The 21,827-nt window shown below is 42.8% G+C and overlaps 1 protein-coding gene and 1 pseudogene across 2 annotated transcripts; one reads left to right on the top strand and one right to left on the bottom strand.

Annotated features, from left to right (window-relative positions):
• Positions 1-5,583: 5,583 nt before the first annotated feature.
• On the bottom strand, positions 5,584-13,288 carry TGIF1 (TGFB induced factor homeobox 1). 2 transcript variants are annotated; one of them, XM_037508787.1, is made up of 3 exons: positions 12,930-13,288; positions 7,401-7,627; positions 5,584-6,641 (listed from the first exon to the last, which is right to left on the bottom strand). In XM_037508787.1, the coding sequence occupies exons 1-3, from the start codon at positions 12,943-12,945 to the stop codon at positions 6,066-6,068; spliced, it is 819 nt and encodes a 272-aa protein (XP_037364684.1). In that variant the 5' UTR covers positions 12,946-13,288; the 3' UTR covers positions 5,584-6,065. The 2 variants fall into 2 exon arrangements, with proteins under 2 accessions (XP_037364684.1, XP_037364685.1); XM_037508788.2 differs by lacking the exon at positions 12,930-13,288 and adding an exon at positions 11,558-11,612.
• Positions 13,289-14,987: 1,699 nt separating this feature from the next.
• LOC119242815 (kelch domain-containing protein 2-like) overlaps positions 14,988-21,827 on the top strand; it is a 46,104-nt pseudogene continuing 39,264 nt past the window's right edge.

Raw genomic sequence — 21,827 nt, 5'->3', positions numbered from 1 at the left:
CTGCCGCCCGCTGCTCCCCTCAGCAGTGTACTTCGTCAGTCTGCCTGCTCTGCTCCCCGCTCTGGCTCTGGTGAATTCTCTCACCCTCCCGCGCTTCTGACTGTACCCAGTGCATGTATAAACAAAACAAACAAACAAAACAAATAAATAAATAAAAACATGCCTCTATTAAAAAAAAAAAAAAAAGAATTTAAAATAAGTTATATTCCAGATTGTGGAGATTTACTGTGCACCGTAGACTGGGAAAAAATGTTAACTAATGTAATACACATTAGCTTTTCGCAGAAACCTTTAAGCCAAATTTCAAGTCAAAAGGTAGCAAGATAGTTTTTCTTGCTGTATTTCATTCTACCTGTAGTCTCTGAAAAGCACTAGCCTTAAATTTATTATAGGAAAAATACATGCCTTTAGTTATATGTAATTCTAAATATATATCTAATACTCTAAAATTATATAATATATACGAAATATAAGAAAATTATGATTTGGGACAAATGGAAAAACCGAATTTGTCCTAATATAAATTTTAGTAAGCCAGACAAATGTGAACTGTTAAATTTTGGCTTAAGATAATGATTTAATTAAAAAAAAAGTCAGCATGCAGGGCAAGGCTTTCTAAGTAACAATTTATCTTCTGAAACCCCTCTGGTTTCATTTTCTTTATCTGCATTAGTTGATAAATGGGATTTGATTCCACTTTTATGGGATTTGGTTCCACTTTTATGTTATCCATACAATACTTCAAAACCTGTACATTCTATTAATGCCTATAAAACATTTCATTCAAAAATCCTGTTTCCTTGACATTTGGTGAAATCCCTCTGCTCTTACTGTATTCATTGCTTCATCATGCTTCCCTTATTTGTCAGTTGTGCTATTGTGGTCATCACAAAGCATTTGTTGAGTATTTTTTCAATCTCTGATTCATAAAGCTCATTTTAGATGTTAGTCTGTTTTTAGAGGTTAAGACTTGACACATTATCTTCTTAACTAGTTAGTTACCTGAGACCTAAAACTTTTTTGCTAAACACTGCTTCTTACTTGCTAGCCAGTTTCCAGAGAAAAAGTTTATGTTTTGGTTCCGATACAAATGTTTACCTTTCTGTGTTTTTAGATTTGTTAGCAGCTTGTCTGCATGTATTTTATGGACTATAGGTACCCTAGTACTGTATGAACTATATGTGTACTACAGTATATGCTCAGTGTTAACTAGCAAATTTATGTTAAACTCTTTATTGGATAAGTTGCCTGGGTGATAGTTCCATAGCAACTTAATTTCTTTTGTCTAATGCCCCAAACAGATAGAATACAGGAACAAATTTTTTTAGGAATGGAAAGAGAATGAATTATCAATTCCCATTGTTCTACTTAAGAAGTGAAACAGGGCTTCCCTGGTGGCGCAAGGGGTTAAGATGCAACCTATGAGTTCGATCTGCCCCCCACCCCTCTGGTAAATTCTCTTACCCTCCCACGTCTCAGGCCTGTACACCAGCTCTTATGTAAATGAATCTTTAAAAAAAAATTCCTAATCCCAAATCAGCTTGTTTTAATAAATAATTTTTTTTAAAAAAACAAATATTTTATTCATTTTTGTAGAACTGGGGTGTACGCCAGAGGTGCAGGGTGGGCATGAGAAGATTCACCAGAGATAGAGTGAGGAGCAAAGCAGGTGTATTTTACTGAAATATACTGCAGGGGAGCAATGGGTGTTAAGAACAAGAGAGGTCTGCTCCTCTATGTGAGTTAGCGTCCTCGCTGGGGATCAAACTCAGGTCGTTGTGACAGTGCTGAGACTTAACCACTAGGCCACCACAGAAGCCCCAAATCATCTTGTTCTAAACCATTCTAGGTGACTTCAATGTGAAGGTAAGTTTGGCAACTCTTAATTGAAGGTTTCAAAGTAAGCATAGTAAATTTCTAGGATTTTACTAGTAAATTTCTAGTAATGATGAAATCACCCCATCTTCTTTTCAGATTAACCTCCATTTTCAGACTTATCTTTTAATAAATAATAATAATAAAGAATAAACAAAATTAAACAAAAAACTCATTGGAGGTCTGGAGATTTACCAACAAGTAGGCAGATTCTGGAGAGTAGTCTACCTTTTAAAGAAGGCAACTGCAAGGGAAGATGTGTGAGATCATGGCACGTGCCTAAGAGTACTCCTTATTCTTCAAAGGGCTAGGAGTGACAAAAAGATGGATTTAGTGGCTTGAGATGTGAAGGACAAAGTTGACATTGGTAAAGTAAATGAAAAGTTAGGAAAGGAATCCTGGAAAAGGAGGGAACATAAGACACAGACCTCTAAACTCTGTCCAAGTACTTTTTTTGATTTGTGTAGGGACACCCCAGTTGGCTCCCCAGTTTCCAGGGGCTGGAAAATGAAAAAAAAAAGAGATTATGTCACTTTTATACTGGGGGGAAAACAGAATTTGAAGTTTGGTGTAGCCAAATGAGCTGCCTGCTGGAACAAAAATTAATATTCTTCAGTGGAATATAGTAGGATCCAGAGTCCGAATCATTTGTCGTGTCCATATATAGTAAAAAGTCACATTTGTCATGTGACAAGTAAAGCATATGCAACATTTACTGAAGCAATCAAATTGACTCTGATTAAGGCATAATGCTAATTAACATATACTTCAAGACAACTGTTAGAGTTTATAAGGAAATAGACATAATTAGTAAACTGGTAGGAAATTTCAACAGAGAAATGACCTAAGAGAAAAACAAGGTTAAAGAACAGGGCCTCAAAACAGGTAGGGTAATTGTAGGTGATTTAATATAAATCTATTAGAGTTCTACCAACAGAAGCAAAGAGTTAAGGGCCAATATTTCCAAATTTAAAATTTACTAAAATAACAAAACATAAAATAACAAAACATAAACTTACGGATCCAAGAAGCTCAACAAATCCCACAGGATAAATACATAGTAAACTCTACCCAGGAATATCATTGTCAAACTGCTGAAACTCAGAGATAAAAGAGTCAGAGAAAGACTACATATAAGAGAACATAGATACAGAGCCTTCTGGTGGCGCAAGGGGTAAAGCACAACACTATAAAGCTATCCGCAGTCTCTGCAGCATGAGTTCAATTCCTGGCCTGCCCAGGGAGCTACTCACGTGGCACAGCAGACCTCTCCTGTCTCACCCGCTGCTCTCCTCTCAGCAGTGTATTTCAGTTAATCTACCTGTTCTGCTCCCCACTCTGTCTCTGGTGAATCCTCTCACCCCACCCCACCCCCGCACCACTGGCCTGTACCCCAGTTCTTGTATGCCTAAATAAATTTTTAAAAAAAAGAGAGAACAAAGATACAGGTGAGATACTGAAAACCTGTGAACTATAAATAAATGTCTTCACAGTGATTTAAAACAAACAAACAAAAAAACTATTCCAGAGTCCTATTTAGTGAAATTATCCTTCAAAGATGAAAGTAAAATAAAAGCCATTTTCAATATATAAAAACAGATGATTTGTCACCAGCAGGTCTGCACAATTTAAGGAAATTCTTTAAGCTGAAGAGAAATGAAAATATCATATAGATTCACAAAAAAAAATGAAGAGCACTGGAAATGGTAAATATTTAGCAAATATAAAATATCATCTACATATACATTCTCTTTTTTCCTGTTTTTAAAAAAAAGAATATATGCCTGAATTAAATAAAAAGTACAACATTGTACTGTTGGATTAACCATGTATGTTAGTTATATTTGAAAAACAAAGAGAGACTGGAGAAAGAATGGAACTATACTGATGTGAGGTTATATATTTAGTATGGAGTAGAATATTAACCTTAATTAGACTGTCATAAATTAAAGATGTAGATTACACTTAATCCCAAAAAACAACCATTAAAAATCATATAAGCCAATATAAAATTTAAAACAAAATACTAAAAATATTCAACAAATACAAAAGAAGCCAGCAAAGAACAAAGGGAGAAAAAAACTCAAATGGTAAATTGACTCCAAACATTAAATGTTTTTCAACTAAACACACAAGGTAAAAAGGAAAGACTGTTTGACCAAACAAAAAAGCAAGAACCTACAATTGTTACAGAAACATATGAACTTAAAACACACCCACACACCCCCCACACACAAAATAGGTAAAGGTAAGCAAATGAAAAAAAAAAAAAAAAAAAAAAACTATGTAAATACTGAGCTTAGAAATAATTTCTAATTGGCTTCAATATGTTTTTTACATATACCCACTTTAAAAAAACTGGTTTACATTTATTACACAACACTTATTTCAACCAGAATTTACAGCAACCCCTAAAGGGCAAAAATAAATAAATTTAAAAAAACAAAGTCAGAAATTTTTTTTTTTAAGCCTTTGGGTTGACCCTTGACATTTTCTTTTAAATTGCTGGAATTGTGTTCTTCCCCTTCTAGTATGATTCATGAAAAGTCCTAATAAGGGAAACTTTTCAGGGTTCCTTAACTGACTCAAAGAATTTTGGCCTTTGATATTGCTACTGGAGCAAGTAGTGATTCTTAATCACCTTTGTTTCAATTTTATTTATTTTGCTCCACGTATATTCTTTGCTTCTGATATTTTTCTTTTCGGTTTCACCTCTCTGTGATCCTTTGTGGGGGGACCAACACACAGGGTTGTTCTTCCAGGATCCCCTCCTCAGAGGCTAGACCTCCCCTCATTTACACCTGTTGGTTATCCTGGTCAGTTTTTCTTTCACTTAACAAAAAGTCTTGGTCATGTGGATTCTTTCTAAATAAAGTTTCAAAATTAGACTGATAAATTTGGTAGAATGTTTCCACATTTTTTAAATTATTGAAGTTATGCTTCTCCCTCAAGCTTAGACAATTCACAGCTGGGGCGGGACTGGAAAGAACAGGACAATAATAACAAAGAAACCCCAAACTAAGCATGACTACAAAGAATGGTTTTGTAGCATGTGACAAATCTGTTCAAGTGAACACCCTTCTGGTCATCCTGGCTTCATACATAATTATCTACCCCAACAAGTTCCATTTTTTACAACATGTGATCTTAGTAGAAAATAAACTTAATAAATCAACAGTCCCATAGTATACAGAACCCCACTACTTTAATCACTTTAGAAAGCATTTTAAGATATTAAAAGGTGCTTTCCATAAAAAATATATACTGTATTTGAATATAAAGGCCTTATCAAACCCACTAAACAAACATTATTTTTAAAGGGTAATATGAAAGGGAGCATACTAAGAGATCTTTGGATTGTTTACTTCTGAAAACTTAAGTCATAGTCAGGTGCTTCCAAACCTTTCTGTTCTACACTGACCATGTCTTCAAAGGATTTAGTGGTTAGCTAATCACTGATAAAATGATTCATTTCAATTTGTCATGTAGTTTTAAGTAAAGATTTAAGGGCCTGCTATGCCTATCTAGAGTAAATATCACACATCCTGTTTATACATACTGGCTTGTTGTCCACGGTTCTTTCAAAGACCTAGTGACACCCCCCTAACTCACTCCACCCCACCCCCAACTTCCTGTTCATCAGGGTGCTATATTCCTGCTCATTTTCAATAAGTGCCTCCCTCAACAAAATACTCTGCATTACTGTAATTTTTAAAGAAAATACTTTATTATGTCATGAAAAAAGGTATTGTCAATCTACAAGATTCACACTTGCTTGAAAAAAAATCGAAAATTTATTAGACAGTATGTGGGCATCCTGTTCCACACGGGAATGAATAAGATGCTATATGTTCTCTAAAAGTATTGCACAGTCTGAAAAAACAATAACAAAAAAGGGAAGGGATGAAAAAAAAAATCACATAATCTTGGGAACCATCTCACATTATGAATAATCTACCAAGAAACATTAAAAAAAGAAAACCCTTTGTTTCTACAGTAGCTTTTGAGTTTACAGTTCTTGGAATGACTGTATTCCATTGAAGACCTCTCAGTAACAGGAAGCTTCATTTTAGCAATCCCATGTGCAAATATTAATAAAAAATATATAAAATAATGCAATTCATCTCTTGCCATCACCCCGGCAATCATAACAAAATTTTTGAGAACTGTTTTGCTTGAAAAAAGGGTTGTTAAGCTGTAAGTTTTGCCTGAAGCTCCATCTCTGCAGCCCGTTTGAGTGCAACATCCACTAGAAGCTGAAATCCACTAAAATCCTGGTTGAGGTCCGGTGGAGTAGGAGGAGGAGTGTTGAAAAGACCACTCTGTGTGTTTGTACTTGGTCCAGATTTACATGTGTCCTCAGGGTACATGAGGGAGGTGTCTGTAAAGTTGTTGGCTGCTACCTGCTGCATATCTGTGTTCTGTCCCACACCAACTGGCTGGCAGAGAGAGAAAGGCACATCTTTCAATGTAGTCACAGTGGTATGGCAGATCACTGACGGACGAGCCAAAATCGATCCTGGGGATGATGGCTTAGGGGACAGTGGCCTCCCTATGGCTGGGTTTGGTCCAGCTGTACAGGAATGAAATGGGTTTTCCTCAAGAGCTGGCATGAAGTTTTTGATGCCCATTGCTGACTCCACTGAACTCACTTCAGAAATCTTGGCCCCACGGCGGGAAATTGTGAACTGATTTGGATCTTTGCCATCCTTTCTCAGCATGTCAGGGAGGAGCCTGCGGCGGGCGTTGATGAACCAGTTACAGACCTGAAATCATATGGGTATGCTTTAACACTGAGCAAACACAAGTTCTGAGGACCTTCTACAGGGTGCCTAATTGATGTCTCTTTGCACTAATGAAGGCATGAAAAGGCTTATCGGAACTTACAAAGTTATTTCAATGCATCTGAGCCCAGCCAAGAGAACTGCTTCCTGTCATAAACTCCCTCCTTCTCTTCTAATACAAATTCCCTTCTTTGTCTCATCAGCCTTTTCAGGAAGAAGAAAAGGGCATAAATTCTCAAATATCTGAAAATTATTTTAGGGAGGGAGGTTTACCTTTTAACTTTCCCTACATTAACCTATTACCCACTGCTTCCACGTTTAAGTTAATCAACTACAGGAAAACCTTTCCTGTATGAAAAGGGCCACTCCTCCCAGTTACTGATTTTTCTCAGTTCAAATGACTGTGTCAACAGACCTAACATGAATTACCTCACTGAAGTCTGTCCTTGTTTAAATATCAAACCAGTTTCCTGAGCAATAGAATAAGATTTAACCTCCTTTTTATGTTTGTTGCATAAAGAAAGGCTTTTGGGGGGCATTAAAGGAAATGCTATTTGACAGAGGACTGTCAAGAATTTGTTTCTCTAAATAGCCATTTATTAGCTTTCAGCACTAGAAAGTTTTCCAAAAAAAGATACTCCTCCTTTTTTGAGTGGGGAGGTGCTTAATGACTTGACATACAGGAATGCTATAAAATGACGCTGGGAAAAAAGAAAAACCTTGTGTTCTTTTTTTCCTTACCTGTAGTGTAGATAGGTGTGTTTGTTGGGACAGTAATGCTTTTTCTTGCTCTGAGGGATAGGCGTTGTATCGGTGCTCATACAGCCAATCACGGAGAATCTGAACTGATTCCTTTGGCAGATTGCCCCTCCGCCTTCTCTTGCCTGAGCAAGAAGAAGAGGAAAGGTCGAGGGGGATGTCCATGCTGTCATCATCCTCGGTCTCACTGCCAGATGCAGTAACAACACCTAGCAAAGGAAAGGACAAAGTAAGCCCCTATTTTCTCGGCCACTGAGAACCAGGTGAAGGGCCAGTGTGTTCTGCCCTGAAATGCCAGAACACAGGTAAAGTCCTCAAGAGTAAGTTCACTAGCAGCACACACGAGATTCCTAACCAACTGTCAGATGCCCTTTCTTACCCACTTTCCCATAAGAGTTAACTTCTCACATTCCTTCTGAATGATGCTCAGAAAAGTCTTTCAGCAGAGAAGACAAAGCTGCACCCAAAGTGAGTGAGTTGCTTGCCACATGCCAAATGGAGGTGGGAGGGGGGGGGCGCTGCAGTAGTGGAATGTGGACACCCTTCTCTTTAAGGTCATTGCTAACTAGGAAAAAACAATCTAATGAGCACCCTAATGTATATTTTAAGTGCTATTCTTCCTTCTTCAACTAATGTTTGGAACAAAGGGAAAGATTAGTATACAATTTCCCTCACTGATAAAAGGAGGGAAAATTACACTTTTAACCTAGCAAGTATTCTAAAGATTAGTCAGAGTTCCAAAGACTCAACCTCACACTCTATAAACTTTAAAATTTCCATACATTTCAACTGCCAGTTTAATCTGAACCTAGAACAGAGCAATAAACAGAATTCAATCTTAAATTATTACATGACAAAGGGAACTGAATATGCAACCCCCAGAGGAAATCCTCTTTTGTCTGAAAGTACTTTAATCCTACTAGAAATTTTAAGAATTCACAAGTCAGAATATTTAAATCAGTCTAGCTTCCATAAAAATTAAGACCTGACCCTTAAAGACATTTAAACATAATTTTGAACTTTAAAAAATTTAAATAGCAATGTGATTAATCCTTTTTTCCTTGCAAAACTACAAAGGCAACTGAATAACTAATGGAAAAAATCTTAAAAGACAACCCAGAATTTAAAAAATATAAATGAATTACAAACTATCCCATGTTTAACAGCAGCAGTACTTTTATGTAAAGTAAATAAAAAGTAACATGAAACTTAAAGGTATGCATTCTTAGTGATGTTGACTTAACCTTAATTAACTGATTTACGCTGATAAGGAATAAAAAGAGAATTACTTCTCATTGCAACAGACCACCCAATGTATTTTTAAAGATTCTTTTAAAAACCTACCCCTTTAAAACATTAAAACAATGAAATTTGAAAAACTACTCATTTAAAGATTTGTTGATAACAAATCTCGCCAGTTAATTGAGCCTGACTTCACTGGGTGACACATATTTAGTTTTGGACTGCAGGGGGCAGAAGGTGCTGGAGGGAGTGTCTATTGAAAAGAGAGAACCTTCCAAAGACAAAGTAAAGCAAGTTCTAACAAAAGGGGAGGATGATCTGGCAGATTCACTGTAGCTCAAGGCGGAACAAACAGCCATCAATAAACCACACAAGAATCCTAAGTTTTAACCACCAGGTATTTGATGTTTCCCTTCCGGTAAATTTCATTAAACTTAAAAAAAAAAAAAAGTATACTTGAAAACTGAAACTGATTTCACTGTGGAGAAAATGACAAAAAACCCCATGCTGAAATTTGGATGAAGAGATAGTAACTTAAAAAAAAAAAAAAAACTTAAGAAATTATAATCGAGTTCCTGATTTACATCTCTGCGATAATTAAAGAAATCTAACTTTTTGTGCCAAGTAATTGAATGACTAAAGCAAATTTGAATACAGCAATTTGTTTAAACTGTTCAACTCTGAAAAACCAGACTTTTTTCAAGGCTATTATTCCCCTCCCTTTTTTTAATCTAGAAAAAGTGTGAAAATTTGCTCAATGAACAGTGAATTCCCAACTGTAAGTTGACAATAACAAGAGTTTGAAGGGAAGGGGAAAAAAAAAAAACAAACCCGGAAGTCTGCCCTTTGATCTGCTTACTGAGTTTGACAAGAAGCTTGATTTTTCAGAAAAGGGTTAGTGACACAAAAAAGCAGATTCCAGTTAAGCAACACCAAACTGCAGTGCAACTCTCAACTACGTTCTCAGTTCATTTAAATAAATGAATGCCAGGCCTCTGGACCTTTAACAAATATTTCCAATATGTGCACAAAAGCTGAAGTAACAGGAAGTGAAGACTTCAGTTCCTTGGCTACACCAGCTGATATTTCACTGCCGCAAACCACGTTTGCTGCTGTCAGGACTGTTTTCATTAAAACTCTCCCTCCGGATTATGGCTCAACTTGGAAAAACAAAGACTTTTCCACGTTACTCATTTCCTATTGTAACAGAGCTTTTGAAAAGTTTCCCAGTTAGGACTTATTTCCAAACGTTTTTGCTTTGCTTACACCATTAAAAAATGTGGTGATGGGAGTGTGTGTGTGTGGGGGGGGAATCACAAGCCTCTTTTACTCCATCCACATACAAGGAAATGTTTGTAAAGCCACAGGGGAGTCCATGGGTCCCCCACAGCTCTAAAAAGCAATCTTGTCTTTCCTGAGTAGGAAATTGGGGGGTGGAGGTGTGTGTAGTGTGAATGAAGACCAGAGAGATAGTGCCCGTGAAGTTGGCCGTTTTGAAACTCTAGAAACGGATCTAAAAAAATAAAAGTATTCTGAGGAAAAATTTAAGTATGCAATTGAGGAAAAGCAAACCCAACCAAACAAGTTTTCTGATCAGAAGATCTCAATTGAACTCGCAGGAAAGTTTTCGGGTCAGAAGACCTCAATTTAACTCGCAGGAATCTACGCAACACCCCAGCCACTAACAAGCCAGTGCGCGCGGCGGAACTCGGTCGCAGAGCGACAACTCCAAGGCAAGAACTCGTGTCAGAAACTAGGAGCAAAAGACAGGGGGAGGTGTTTTTTTCTCATCGGAATTCCTTTTTGCTTGCTTTAATGCGATTTGAGGAGGGTTCCCCACCCCCCCGTGTGGGGGGTTGTCTGTTTTTCGGCCTTCTCAGCTTTCTACGACGAAACACTATTATCACAAACCAGTCTTACCAAGCCCGGCTCTGCAACTGAGTTTAAGGTGCTTTTGTTCTCAAGAAAACTGAAAATTTCAGGCGTTTCTAAAACATAAAACAGTCCAACTCCCCCGGTGTAGCGGGACAGACCTCTCCCCCGGGGCCCTGGCAGAGGGACCGCCCGCCAACCGGCAGCAGCGGTAGGAAGGGGGTGGGGGGCGCAGGACCCCGGAGGAGCCGAGGGAGCACTGCCAAGGAGCTTTTGTTCTGGCGAGTTCTTCAGCCTCAACTGAAATCGGTCGCTCCAACTAACGAGTCAGCACAACCAGGGGGACTTGAGAGTTTCGGGTCACGAGAAACTAGACAGGGGGCCGTGAGTCTCAACATTGGGGCGGGGAGAGGGGGGAGTCTGCCCACCTCCACAGAATTTGCCAGGAAAACCTAAAAAGGGAAAGAACGCGCGACGATCCTGCATCCCCCGCACGAGTTCTAAACCGCTCGCAAAGTTTCCCTTCCAACACGTCACCTTTCATTGTCTCCAAGAGACGGCGCCCGGCAGCAGGACCTGCGCGGTGACCCCGAAGATTCCCACAGATGCCGCCCGCGGGCCCAGCTGAGGAGAGCGGCTGGAGGAGAGGCTGGGGGGAGGGCGGGGGAGGCAGGAGCGGTTGGGGCGACTGGGGGGGTGGGGGGAGGACACCCCGGAGTGCCGGGAAGCAGCCCGGGCCGCGGCGGGCGGTACACACGACAACGGTCTGTGGGTGGGGGGTTGCGACCCGAGAGCCGGGGTGGGGAGATCGCAAGATGTCAGGGCGCAGTGACCGGGAGACGCGGGGGGTCAAGCCTACCCTACCAGCCAGAGGCCGGGCCATGTGGCGAGACAGCCCCCGGCGGAAGCCCGGCTGTTGTTTCGGGTCGCAAGAAACGCCCGTTCAAAAACACCCCCCTTCTCCCCCCACCCCTCAACGTTTCCCAGACAGTCTCAAAGAACGCGTTCCCGCTCAGGACCCGGACCTGTCACACCCCCCGAGATGACAGCCCTCCAGAGGCCCCATGGGCGTCTTCTCGCCGAGCTCGGTTAAATGGCCAAACTGTCTAAACCCCCACGTTCTCTCTGTCGCTGGGGGACACGCGGAGCTCTAGCACCAACTACGGGTGCCCAGAGTTTTACTTCTACTCTGGCTGGGAAAACAGATGGGAAGTTCGCGTGATTCCAAGTTGGCCACAGACTCCAGCAACTCCAAAGACAACACGTAGCCCAGGGAGCCCCCTCGGGCTGGAGACCGCCCCCCGCTAACACGTCTCCGTTTTAACTGCGTTCGCCCGACGAGTCTGAAAGAATGTGTAGTTAGAAAAACTCCGGGGCGCCCCTGGGCATGCGCAGCAGCGCCCCCACCCCACCCCCGCGCAGGCTTCCCAGGGCGATTAACTTCTGTTTTGAAGCACCCCACACAAATCACAACAGAAAGACCAACTCCAGCTCACCGCCGAGCCGTGGGGGTAGCTCTTAGTCAGGGACTCAAAGTTAACTTTGAAAGGGGAGTTCACATTCTTTGACCTTCCGTGGTTTGGGCTTCCCCCCTCCCCCCCGTGCACTTTGTTTTTAAATCAGACTGACGGCAAGTTTTAGTTGTAACGCTTCCAGAACGCTTTGTGGAAACAATGACAGACTCACTCTTTGCACTTACAACCAAGCCTGCTTGTCACACTTGGACTCATTGAGCAGCACGCCGCTCGCCCCAGCCCGACTCCTCTTTCTCGCCCCCAGTTCATCGTGGGAAAACTTAGGGGCGAGGGATATTTTAAAGTCCAGCTTTCCAAAAGATGGGCACGGAAAGGGATTCGGGGCCCAAATTCGCATTCCTTCGATTGTGAAAACCCCAGAGAAGAGTGCCCAGGCCCAGCCCGGAGTGAGAGGGGGCCCCGGAGCCCAACTTTCAGACAAAGGAGTTAGCAGCCCCGCGGTCCCGGCCGCCCCCGGCTCCGACGCGGCGGAGGGGGGCCCGGGTCCCTCCGACCAGAGACCACCTCCCCGCCCGCGAGCAAAACTGAGAAGCCACGCGGCGGCTCGGCGGAGCGTGGGGTGTCGGCTGAGACAATGAAACTTGGAGGCGCACAAACAAGGCGGCGAGCTTGTTTCTTGACAACGTGCCAGCAGCGTGGAAAGGCCCGTAGTCTCCCCATAACAGCCCCTCGTGCTGAGTCTAGAAGGAAAACGGCAACTGCCATTTCAGCCGCAACCTCAACAAAGAGCCGCCACGGCTCTCGTCGGAGAGTCCCGGGCGGAAAAGTCCACCAAGTCACTCTCAGCCCGAGCCCGGCGTGGCCCGGCGAGCACATTTCCCCGGGGTTGGGGCCAAGATGCGCAAGCCCCGCCGGCTCTTACCTTTCTTGCTTTTCATTCTGGAGCTCCCCTCCCAGCGCTAGGCAACGCTGGGGTCTTGCAGGGACCAAGATTGGGGGCGCAGGAGGGCCAACGATTGTCTCCCTTCCAGGCGGACACTCCCGTAACTTGTAGGACGCGCTCCAGCCGTTATTGCTAAACAAGGCTCTAGGATCCCGGGCGTCCGCTCCTTGGGCAGAATTCAAGTGACACTTGGGCTTCCTCCGGCCGGGAGCTGCTGGCAGCCGGCCGGGGGCTCTCCCTAGCCCAAGTGGCTGCGGTCCCTCCCCTCCCGACTCCACACCACTCCTTTGTTCCCCGCTCCTGCTCGGCGCACCTCGGCGCTGTCAGAGTGAGAGAGGCAAGGAGGGAAGGTACAGGAGGTCTTGCCTCCGCCCCCAGCCGCCCGCCCAGTCCCCCGCCCGCCCCGCCGCTCCTCCGCCCCTCCCCCGCACCTTCCAGCCGGCGAGGAGAGCCGCCTCTCCCTGCGCCTCCGGGGCCGCTGTCACCCGTCCCTCGTGGGGGCGGCCGCGCGGCGCAGCCCGGTCCTTCCTCCCTGCTGCGCGCACGCTGCCCGCATCCCTTGCCGGGTGAGGGCGACGCCAGATGGGCGCCCCGAGTTCCTCCTCTGGGCCTCCACGGGGCTGGTGAGCGTGCTTTCGGTTAGGAAATTAATTACAAGATAGGAAAAGAAAAAAAAAGCCCCCGCCCTGCCCTTCTCTACCCCAGGGTGGGAAAGTCTCCCCCCCTCTAGGTGTTTGACAGCTGCCCCAAACTCCACCGTCGCGACTCCCGGGCGCAGAAGTCAGCCGCTGGTGATTCAAGGGGCGGGGCACGGTAGGAAAAGTATTCCGGACAAGAACCAACTTCTTCCAGAAAACGCGGCTGCCATTGACACGCGGGCTTGGCGCGTCGCACCCTTTTTCTCCCTGGGCTCTTCCTGCAACTGTGAGGGGCTGGCGGGAGTGGGAGACGGGAGATTCAGCCGCCCCAGGCGAAAGTCTGTTCCCCCGGGCGAAATCTGCCAGTTCCCGGCAGGATTGCGAGGCACTTTCGAAATCTAACACGTAGCGGACAGACACTTGTCATGCTCACATGCTCTTTAAAAGCCTCGCTAAGGACGGCCCGGGGCGCGCCAGCTCCGACGCGACTCGACCCGACACCCCTACCCCAGGCCCCCGCCTCCTTGATGGAAAAGGGGAGACCACGTCAGGCTGCTCATTTGTTTGGGTAAACAGTCAAGTTTTAGAACTTACCCTGCTGGGGGATCCCTTCTCTCCATTCGGTATTTCAAACAGAAACTAGCCATTAGGTAAACACATGTTCCTATTGATTTATTGTGGTTGAGTTAGTAGGGCACCAACAGGAATTTCTTGATTAAAATTAACCTTTTAAAACACCAGGTACTGTTTGGCCGCTTCCAAGAAGGGGCCCTCCTTGGGGTCTAGTTTCGCATGTGCCTACCGTTGTTTGAAGTAAAAGAACTGTCATTTGGCACAGTAACATTTTCCCATCACTTGTAACACACACACACACAAACCCAAACGTAAATAAGCCTAGTAGAGACGTCAGTGCCCCAGTCCACATCCAGTTTCGGCTTTGTGCTCTTTTTGTTTTGTAACCTCAATGGAGAACCCGGCAGACGCTCCGTGGAAATAAGGTTATGCCCGAGGACTAAGACAGCCAGACAACTGACTAGACTTTAGAGCCTCTGTTTTAGAATCACATTGAAAATTAAAGCCAGACTCCCACCTACTCACACTCCCAAAAGACACCCCCGCCACGAGAGGCCAGAGTTTACAAAGCTTGGGTGTGTTTTTTTTTTTTTCCAATTACAGGGCTTAAAATGAATAAACAAGGAAAAGGCGTCATTCTAAAAAGGCAGCAGCCTTACGATTTTTTTTTTCTCCTGTGGTTTGCCAACTGCTCGGCACCTAAGCGAACACACAACTAAAATGGCAAGAAGGAAAACATGGTCCCCAAGGGGGAGGGGAAGCCACCCGCCTGGAAGCTACCCTGCAACTTGCTGGAGCGCAGTTCCTTCCCCCGGCCTGGCTGGAGATGAATCAGCTGCAGCGCGAGTGCAGGACAGATGTGGGGCGGGGAGGAGGTGGGGGCCGCGGGCTGGGAGGCCGCTGGGTGCTCGCGTTTGAAGGGTTGTTTGTTGCCGGGATTGGTGCTCACATCCGTTGGGGTACGCTGGAGGAGGGAGGAGAGACGCAGGGAGGAGGAGCCGGGGGCCGGCGGACGCTGCAACTCCGGGTTGAGTGGCAGGAGCTGCGTCTGGACCCGGGCGGTTACTGGGGAGACGCTTTGTTTGCTAACTTCGAAAGCGGCATCGGCTGCCGGGGCGCTTTCGAAGCCACCCAACAAAACACGCCTTTGGTATCGCGAAACCCTCCCCCTGCCCGCTTTCAGCAGATCGAGACAAAACTGTTTCCTTCTTCCGCGTGGTTATTCTAGGCCACGCGGTGGCTCTCTGCATGTGCAGGACGGAATTTTTGTTCCTGTGCTAAGTGCACTTGGCTCGTGACTGCGATCCTCAGGCAACCGAGGTGGAAACCGAGAGTTGAAGAGGATTTGTAGCCAGAAAGCAAACTTTACAGAGCCATGGGGAGGGGCGCAGAGAAGTAAAAGCCCCTTTCAAGCTGGGAGGAGGAAAAAGTCGCACTTTAAACTCTTGCTGGAGGCCCGGCTTGATTGGCCGGTGCATACCTTTTCCGCACGAGCGAATCAGATTCGAGCAGTTATTAAAAGCGGGAGAGATGCTCGGAAGAAAAACCCCGGCACAATTCTGTGTGTTGGCGTCCAGGGTTCATGTCCCCTACTCACCCCCAAGACTGGTCCCAAACTCCTTTGGAACTTTGGATTGTTGGTGCGTTCTGGGGAGGAAGTGCCTAGATGCGGCCTAATAACACAGGCAAGGAAAACAGCCCAAAAGAGCGGGCTCAAGAAAAACCAGCAATTGCTTGTGATATTTTTTTGTTTATTTGCTTTTCTCAAGGTGGAAAAACAAGTTTCAGTTCTCGCTCTGTCGGTCTCTTAATGTCCAGGCAGGGCCTCTCTTGTAAAAGCGGTTCATTGATTTTTAAGATTCTATTCAGTGTAAAAATAAAGTCGGCTCACATTTGCGGTATGTTATTCGCTGACTTCATATGAATGATAATTAAATTGGAAAACTGAGTACAAGTGAGATGATGCTTTGGTGCTTGAGAAAGCTGTGATGTACCTTTTTCACCATTTTTTTTTGCCCCTTAAGGCACACTTAGTTCCAATTACTTGGTGACTTATCTTCTGAAGCTGCCTCAAGGACAAGGACAGAAACAGAGTTGTGTAAGTTACTTTTCACAGCCTGCAAACCCTTCAAAAGGCAAAACTTCAAATAAACATTTAGGGAGACAAATAAGCCGGAAAGGCTAATCATACATGCAGTTATTTATTTATTTATTGCTACCAGATCCACCAAGTGATTGGAGAATGTTTGTGTTACTCACTTACTCAGCAGCTATTGATGATTAAGCATGATTACTGTCCTAGGTGGAGAAATGATGATGACTCACATAGTCATTGGATCCCTTTTGCTTCTAGTCTCTGGGAACAGATATTTTTATAAAATATGCAGACTGCTAGGCTCCAAACCCTGCACCAGGGTTCTGCAATCATCTTTTTACATCTCCAGTTGGGGGTCTGGGGCTGCTTAAGGAGAAGCTGACCATTGTCTTTTCAAGGGCCTGGGCCTAGGCAAAGACCATTTGTGGTGATTTTATCAACCCCTCTCAGGACTATTCTCATCTTAGTTACATGAATAATGTAACTGGTGCCACTGCTTGTGTTTGTAATCACCTCTCTCCTAGCCTGCACTTCCCTTACCAGCCTTCCTTTTTTTGCATTTTTCTTTACCTAGTACCTAGAGGGGATTTGAAATCAAGGGACCTAACAAAATAAATAGATAAGTCAGTCACAACCTTTCTCCATTTATTCTCAGCATCATGTACCTGTACTGTGCTTTCTGTTTATGGAAAACTTATTTAAATGGTCTCATTTAATATTCAAACTAGTAAGGTATTTCAAGATAACTTAAAGAACACACCCAAATATAACAAAGCTAAATTAGGCATAAATTATCTGACTCTAAACTATTCTTTCATTCTTTTGGGGGGGTTCCATGGATGTGGAAGGAGGCTTGGGGCTGAGCCTACCCTCAGAGTGCAGGTTAGGACACCAGGGCCTCCTGAACACCTGGCTATCTCTTCCCAAAATCTACTTGTAGTTTTATAGGTGGCTCTTTCAACTAGCCTGCTTTTTTCTTCCTCATTTTTAATTATACATACCAAAAAATCCAAACAAGAAGGAAGTTTACAAGTAAAATATGAAAGTCCGTGATTGCCCCTGTCACTCCATATGTGCACATGTAAGGAAGTTTTCATTGTTATTTGTTGTTTTCAAGCCTCCTCTGCCTGGGACCATCCCACACCATTGCCATTTGCTGCCTGTCTGCAGCACTAGTCAAAATATGACCTAAATGTCATCTCCTAGTCAAAATTTGACCTAAATATCACCTTCTCTGTCAGAGGAGTCTCTGTCACCTCACCTAAATTTAGGTTACACCCCCAACCCCCCATCCCTGCCAGCATCTAACTTGGGGTTTGTCAACCACAGCCCTATTGACATTTTGTTGGATAATTCTTTGTTATGGGGCTGTCCTGTGCATTTGATAAGGAAATTGAAGTCTTGGGACAAATTATTTTGAGGATAAGTATCTTACCTTATTTTGACAAATCACCATTCTGAGCCCTGGTTAATAATCCAAACAATAATGTTACTCTGCAAACTGCTTTTTCATTTATGTAACAACTTCGTAAGTGATGAGCATTTCAATAATTTCTAAAGCGTAGCAGGCACATAAAGACCATGCAATTATCTGAAATATTTGACAACATTTAGAACGTGGACACCAACCAATTCCAAGGAATTACTTTTTGTAACCTGGAACATACTTGACCCATGGTGTCTCAGCAGATGTCATCATGTTTGCAGATTTAGGGCTTTTGTTAGTATATTTGTAGAGGTCTCTGGGAGGTAGGTCAAAAAGATTCAGACTTTTCAGAAAAATTACCAAATTGCTCCAAAATCTTACTTATTTAAAATCTCAGCAAAACTACATGAGGAAGCTTCTTTCTTTATGCTTTTGCTAACTAACACTGTACATTATCAATCAGTTTCATATTTATCAAACTGTTAGGCAAAAAAAAAAAAAAAAAAAAGCACCTGATTTTTAAGGTTCACTTTGTTTGAGAAGGTAAGCATATTTTTATGTGTTTATTTGTTCTTTTTATTTCCTCATTTTACCCATTCATAACTTTTGTCAAATTTTCTACTGCGATGCTTATTTTCCTGTTCTCTTTTCCTTCTTTTTTAAAAATAAGCAAAAGCCAGCTTGTTTTTGTGTTAGTTTAAAAGCTGACAGAGAGCTGAAAGCAGTGAACTATATTGAGGGAACAGCGTTAGATGGACCAATAATAAATGTAGGTATATGCCCTGATTTAAAAAAATTGCACGGGGCCTTGCTGGTGGCGCAAGGGGTTAAGCACCACACTGTGAAGTAATCTACAGTCTCTGCAGCACGAATTGGATCCCTGGCCAGCAAGGGAGCACCCCACATGGCAAAGCAGACCTCTCCTGTCTCCCCTGCTGCTCCCCTCAGCAGTGTGTTTCAGTCAGTCTGCCTGTTCTGTTCCCTACTCTGTCTCTGGTAAAACCTCTCCCCCTCTCCCTCCCCTGTATCTCTGGCCCCAGCTCTTACACGCATAAATAAAAAAAATTTAAATTAAAAAATTTAAAAAATGCATGTCCTGATTTTATTAAAAAATCGCTTGGAATAAGTACCATATAAATACATAAAGTAAGATCTTCAGAATGTCATACAAGTTTTAATGTATTCCCTCTTCCCTCTTTCTGTCAAAGGGTTAATTCATTCACATGTTTCCATTTATCATCATTACCAAAGCTATAACAGGCCCATTTATAATAGCAATAAAATAATGAAATAACGAGAAGTAAAATTAATAAGAAATATGTGCAAGTTTTATGAAGGCAACTTTAAAACCCTATTGAGGGACATAAAGGAAGACAAGTAAAATGAAAGATATAACTTATTATTTCTAGTAAGATTCAATAGTGAAAACTTAAAGATGTTTATTTTCCCCAAATCGATCTTTAAATTCAAAGCAAGTTCTATTAAAATACCAACAGGATCTCTTAAAAATCGCCACAGTTCATCAAAATTAAGCACCTCTCATGAACTAGGGAAATTCTGAAAGGGAGATGGAACTAGGGGTGTGGGAAGGAGGGCAGGAAGCCCCTCCCGATTTTAAAATGCATATTGCACCTGCCAGAAAGAGGTGTTAGTGGAGCTGAGAAGGCGGAAGCCCTCTCTGAGGCTGCTGCAGTCCCACGTTTTTTTATTGTACCTTCCTTTTCCTTCTTCCATGTTCTTTCTTTATGGCGATTGAGTTTCGAATCTGTAGTATTTTCCTTCTCTCTAAAAACTTCTAATATTTTTTGGAAGACTGCCGTTTACCATCAGTTTCAATGACTAATAGCCCACTGTATCAACATAATTTATGTACCACTCTCCACTTATTGGACATTTAAAATAGGAATCTAAAATAGGATGTAGTTGTTTCTGGGCTTTTAAGTCTGACTCCATGGTCCAGGAACCATGGGTGGTTAATCATTAGCAAGTGTGAATAACCCCCAACAAGGACATCCTGAGAATTCATTATTTGTTACCTTTTCTAAGTAATAATAACAAAGGTTGTCAAACCATTTACACTGTTAATTTGAATGACCAAATCGCAAAATTGGAAAGGTTAATCCTACTACTGGTAATTTTTATAAAAAAATTGGCCAAGTATTACAACATGTCAAAATAAGGTAAGATACTTTTCCTCAAAATGAACTAATAAGTGCTTTCAATATATGGATGGTATATTCCCTGAAAGGCACGGGACATTTCAATGAAAGCTTTGGCTTCTAGTGGCACATGTGTAAAAGAATATAGTGGCACATGTGTAAAAGATTATATCAGCATATAATCAAACATACTAACAGAAGGAAAGAATGGCATGTAAGATTTCAGATACACCAAGAAAATCACTTTCTAATGCGTTTTGATGTTTCTGAAGCTTAGGCTCAAATTAGTTTTAGTTTGCACACCATAAACATACATAATAATATTTAATGACTGCGAGAGGAAAGACAGCAAGGAAGTGGTGGGTAGAAGTAGCCAAAACATTCTGGAAGTTACCATATATGGATGGATCAGCATATCCCCTGAAAGGCATGGGACATTTCAGTGAAGTCTTTGGCACATGTGTAGAAGAACAACAATCTGTGAACTTCCAAAGTGTTTATCAAGCCAATGCAGGATGTCAGGCAATAGCCAAAGCAAATCTTCCATATTACCTTCAAACACAGTAAAACATACTCACTTCCAAACTACTTGGATATACCTTTTTTTTATTTTGCATACAAGAACTAGGGTACAGGCCAGAGGTGCAGGAGGTGGGGGGTGGGTGAGAGGATTCACCAGAGATACAGTGGGGAGCAGAACAGGCAGATCCACTAAGATACACTGCTGATGGGAGCAGCAGGCAAGACAGGAGAGGTCTGCTGCCCCTGTGGGTTATTTCCCTGGCTGGGGATTGAACTCATGCTGCAGTGACTGGTGGTATCTTGATAGCCTGAGACTTTAACCCCTGCGCCACCAGGGAGGACCCTTTGTATACTTTATTTTTAAAACTTAGACATGTTTTATTTTATGCTTCCTACCTACTCTGGAAGCTCTCCTCAGCAACACGTTTACAGCATAGACTCTCCGGTTTCCTCTTCAAGGGGCAAATAATTGTCTAAATCAGTCCTTACTTTCTGCTTCTCTCTGTGTTTGGCACCAATTCACACACATATTTACTCGTTCTGAATACATTTTATTTATTTATTTTTTTTTTTGAATGGGTGGTACTTTTAGTGTTATTGCACTTTATTTTTTTTTTAAAGATTGATTTATTTATTTATACAAGCACTGGGTACAGTCAGAAGCACGGGAGGGCGAGAGAATTCACCAGAGCCAGAGCAGGGAGCAGAACAGGCAGAAGGACCGAGGTACACTGCTGAGGGGAGCAGCGGGCGGCAAGAGAGTTCTGTCGCGCCATGTGGGACCCTCACCGGTAGCCGGGGATCGAACCAGCGCTGCAGAGGCTGCAGGCAGCTTCGCAACCCAGCGCTCAACCGCTGCGCCACCAGGGGAGGCCCAATACATTTTATTTTTTTAGAAAACCTGAATAGTAGTCAGGTAACCTCAGAAACAAGGATTCTTTCAGAATCATAATGTCTTTGTTTTGCTTTCTCACTTTTTATCACGGAAATCTTTTCAATACATCTACAGGTGGAGATCCCAAGATAATAACTCCCCATACCCCATCATTGAGTTTCAACAATTACCAGCCAGTGACCACTCTTGCTTCATCTATACCCTCACATGCTTCCTTTTTTACTGTGTTATTTTGAAGCAAATCCCTGACTTCATATTTCTGGATAAAATTATAGTTAATGTCCTGGCTTGCCTAGTCTAAATGATTTGTTTACTAATGGGGCTAAGAAGTCCCAGAATTATGCCCTATTGTATTTTCCTTTCAAGATGTTTCTGTTCCTATGGTTTAACATTTTCTTCTTGCCAGAGAATACAATTAGATTTTATCATTAGATGCTACGTAAAGGCTTTTAGTTCTACTGGCCTATTTTAGGCCAGTAACTGAGGTAAATTTTCTCTTTTGGACAGTCCTACCCTCGGATGCCTATTTCCATTTTTCCTATTTGAACTTGTCAAAGTATGAGCCCTGA

This window comes from Talpa occidentalis, unplaced genomic scaffold, assembly GCF_014898055.3.
Source record: "Talpa occidentalis isolate TD23 unplaced genomic scaffold, MPIMG_talOcc4v2.1 talOcc4.13, whole genome shotgun sequence".
Taxonomy (NCBI): Eukaryota; Metazoa; Chordata; class Mammalia; order Eulipotyphla; family Talpidae; genus Talpa; species Talpa occidentalis.
The sequence above is the reverse complement of the archived record's forward strand: the minus strand, read 5'-3'. Positions and strand labels throughout refer to the sequence as shown.

What these genes read in the sequence shown, in the direction of transcription:
- TGIF1 (XM_037508787.1), bottom strand. An exon ending in CACACCTATCTACACTACAG is followed by an intron (nt 6,642 to 7,400) that starts GTAAGGAAAAAA and finishes ATATGATTTCAG; the next exon opens with GTCTGTAACTGGTTCATCAA.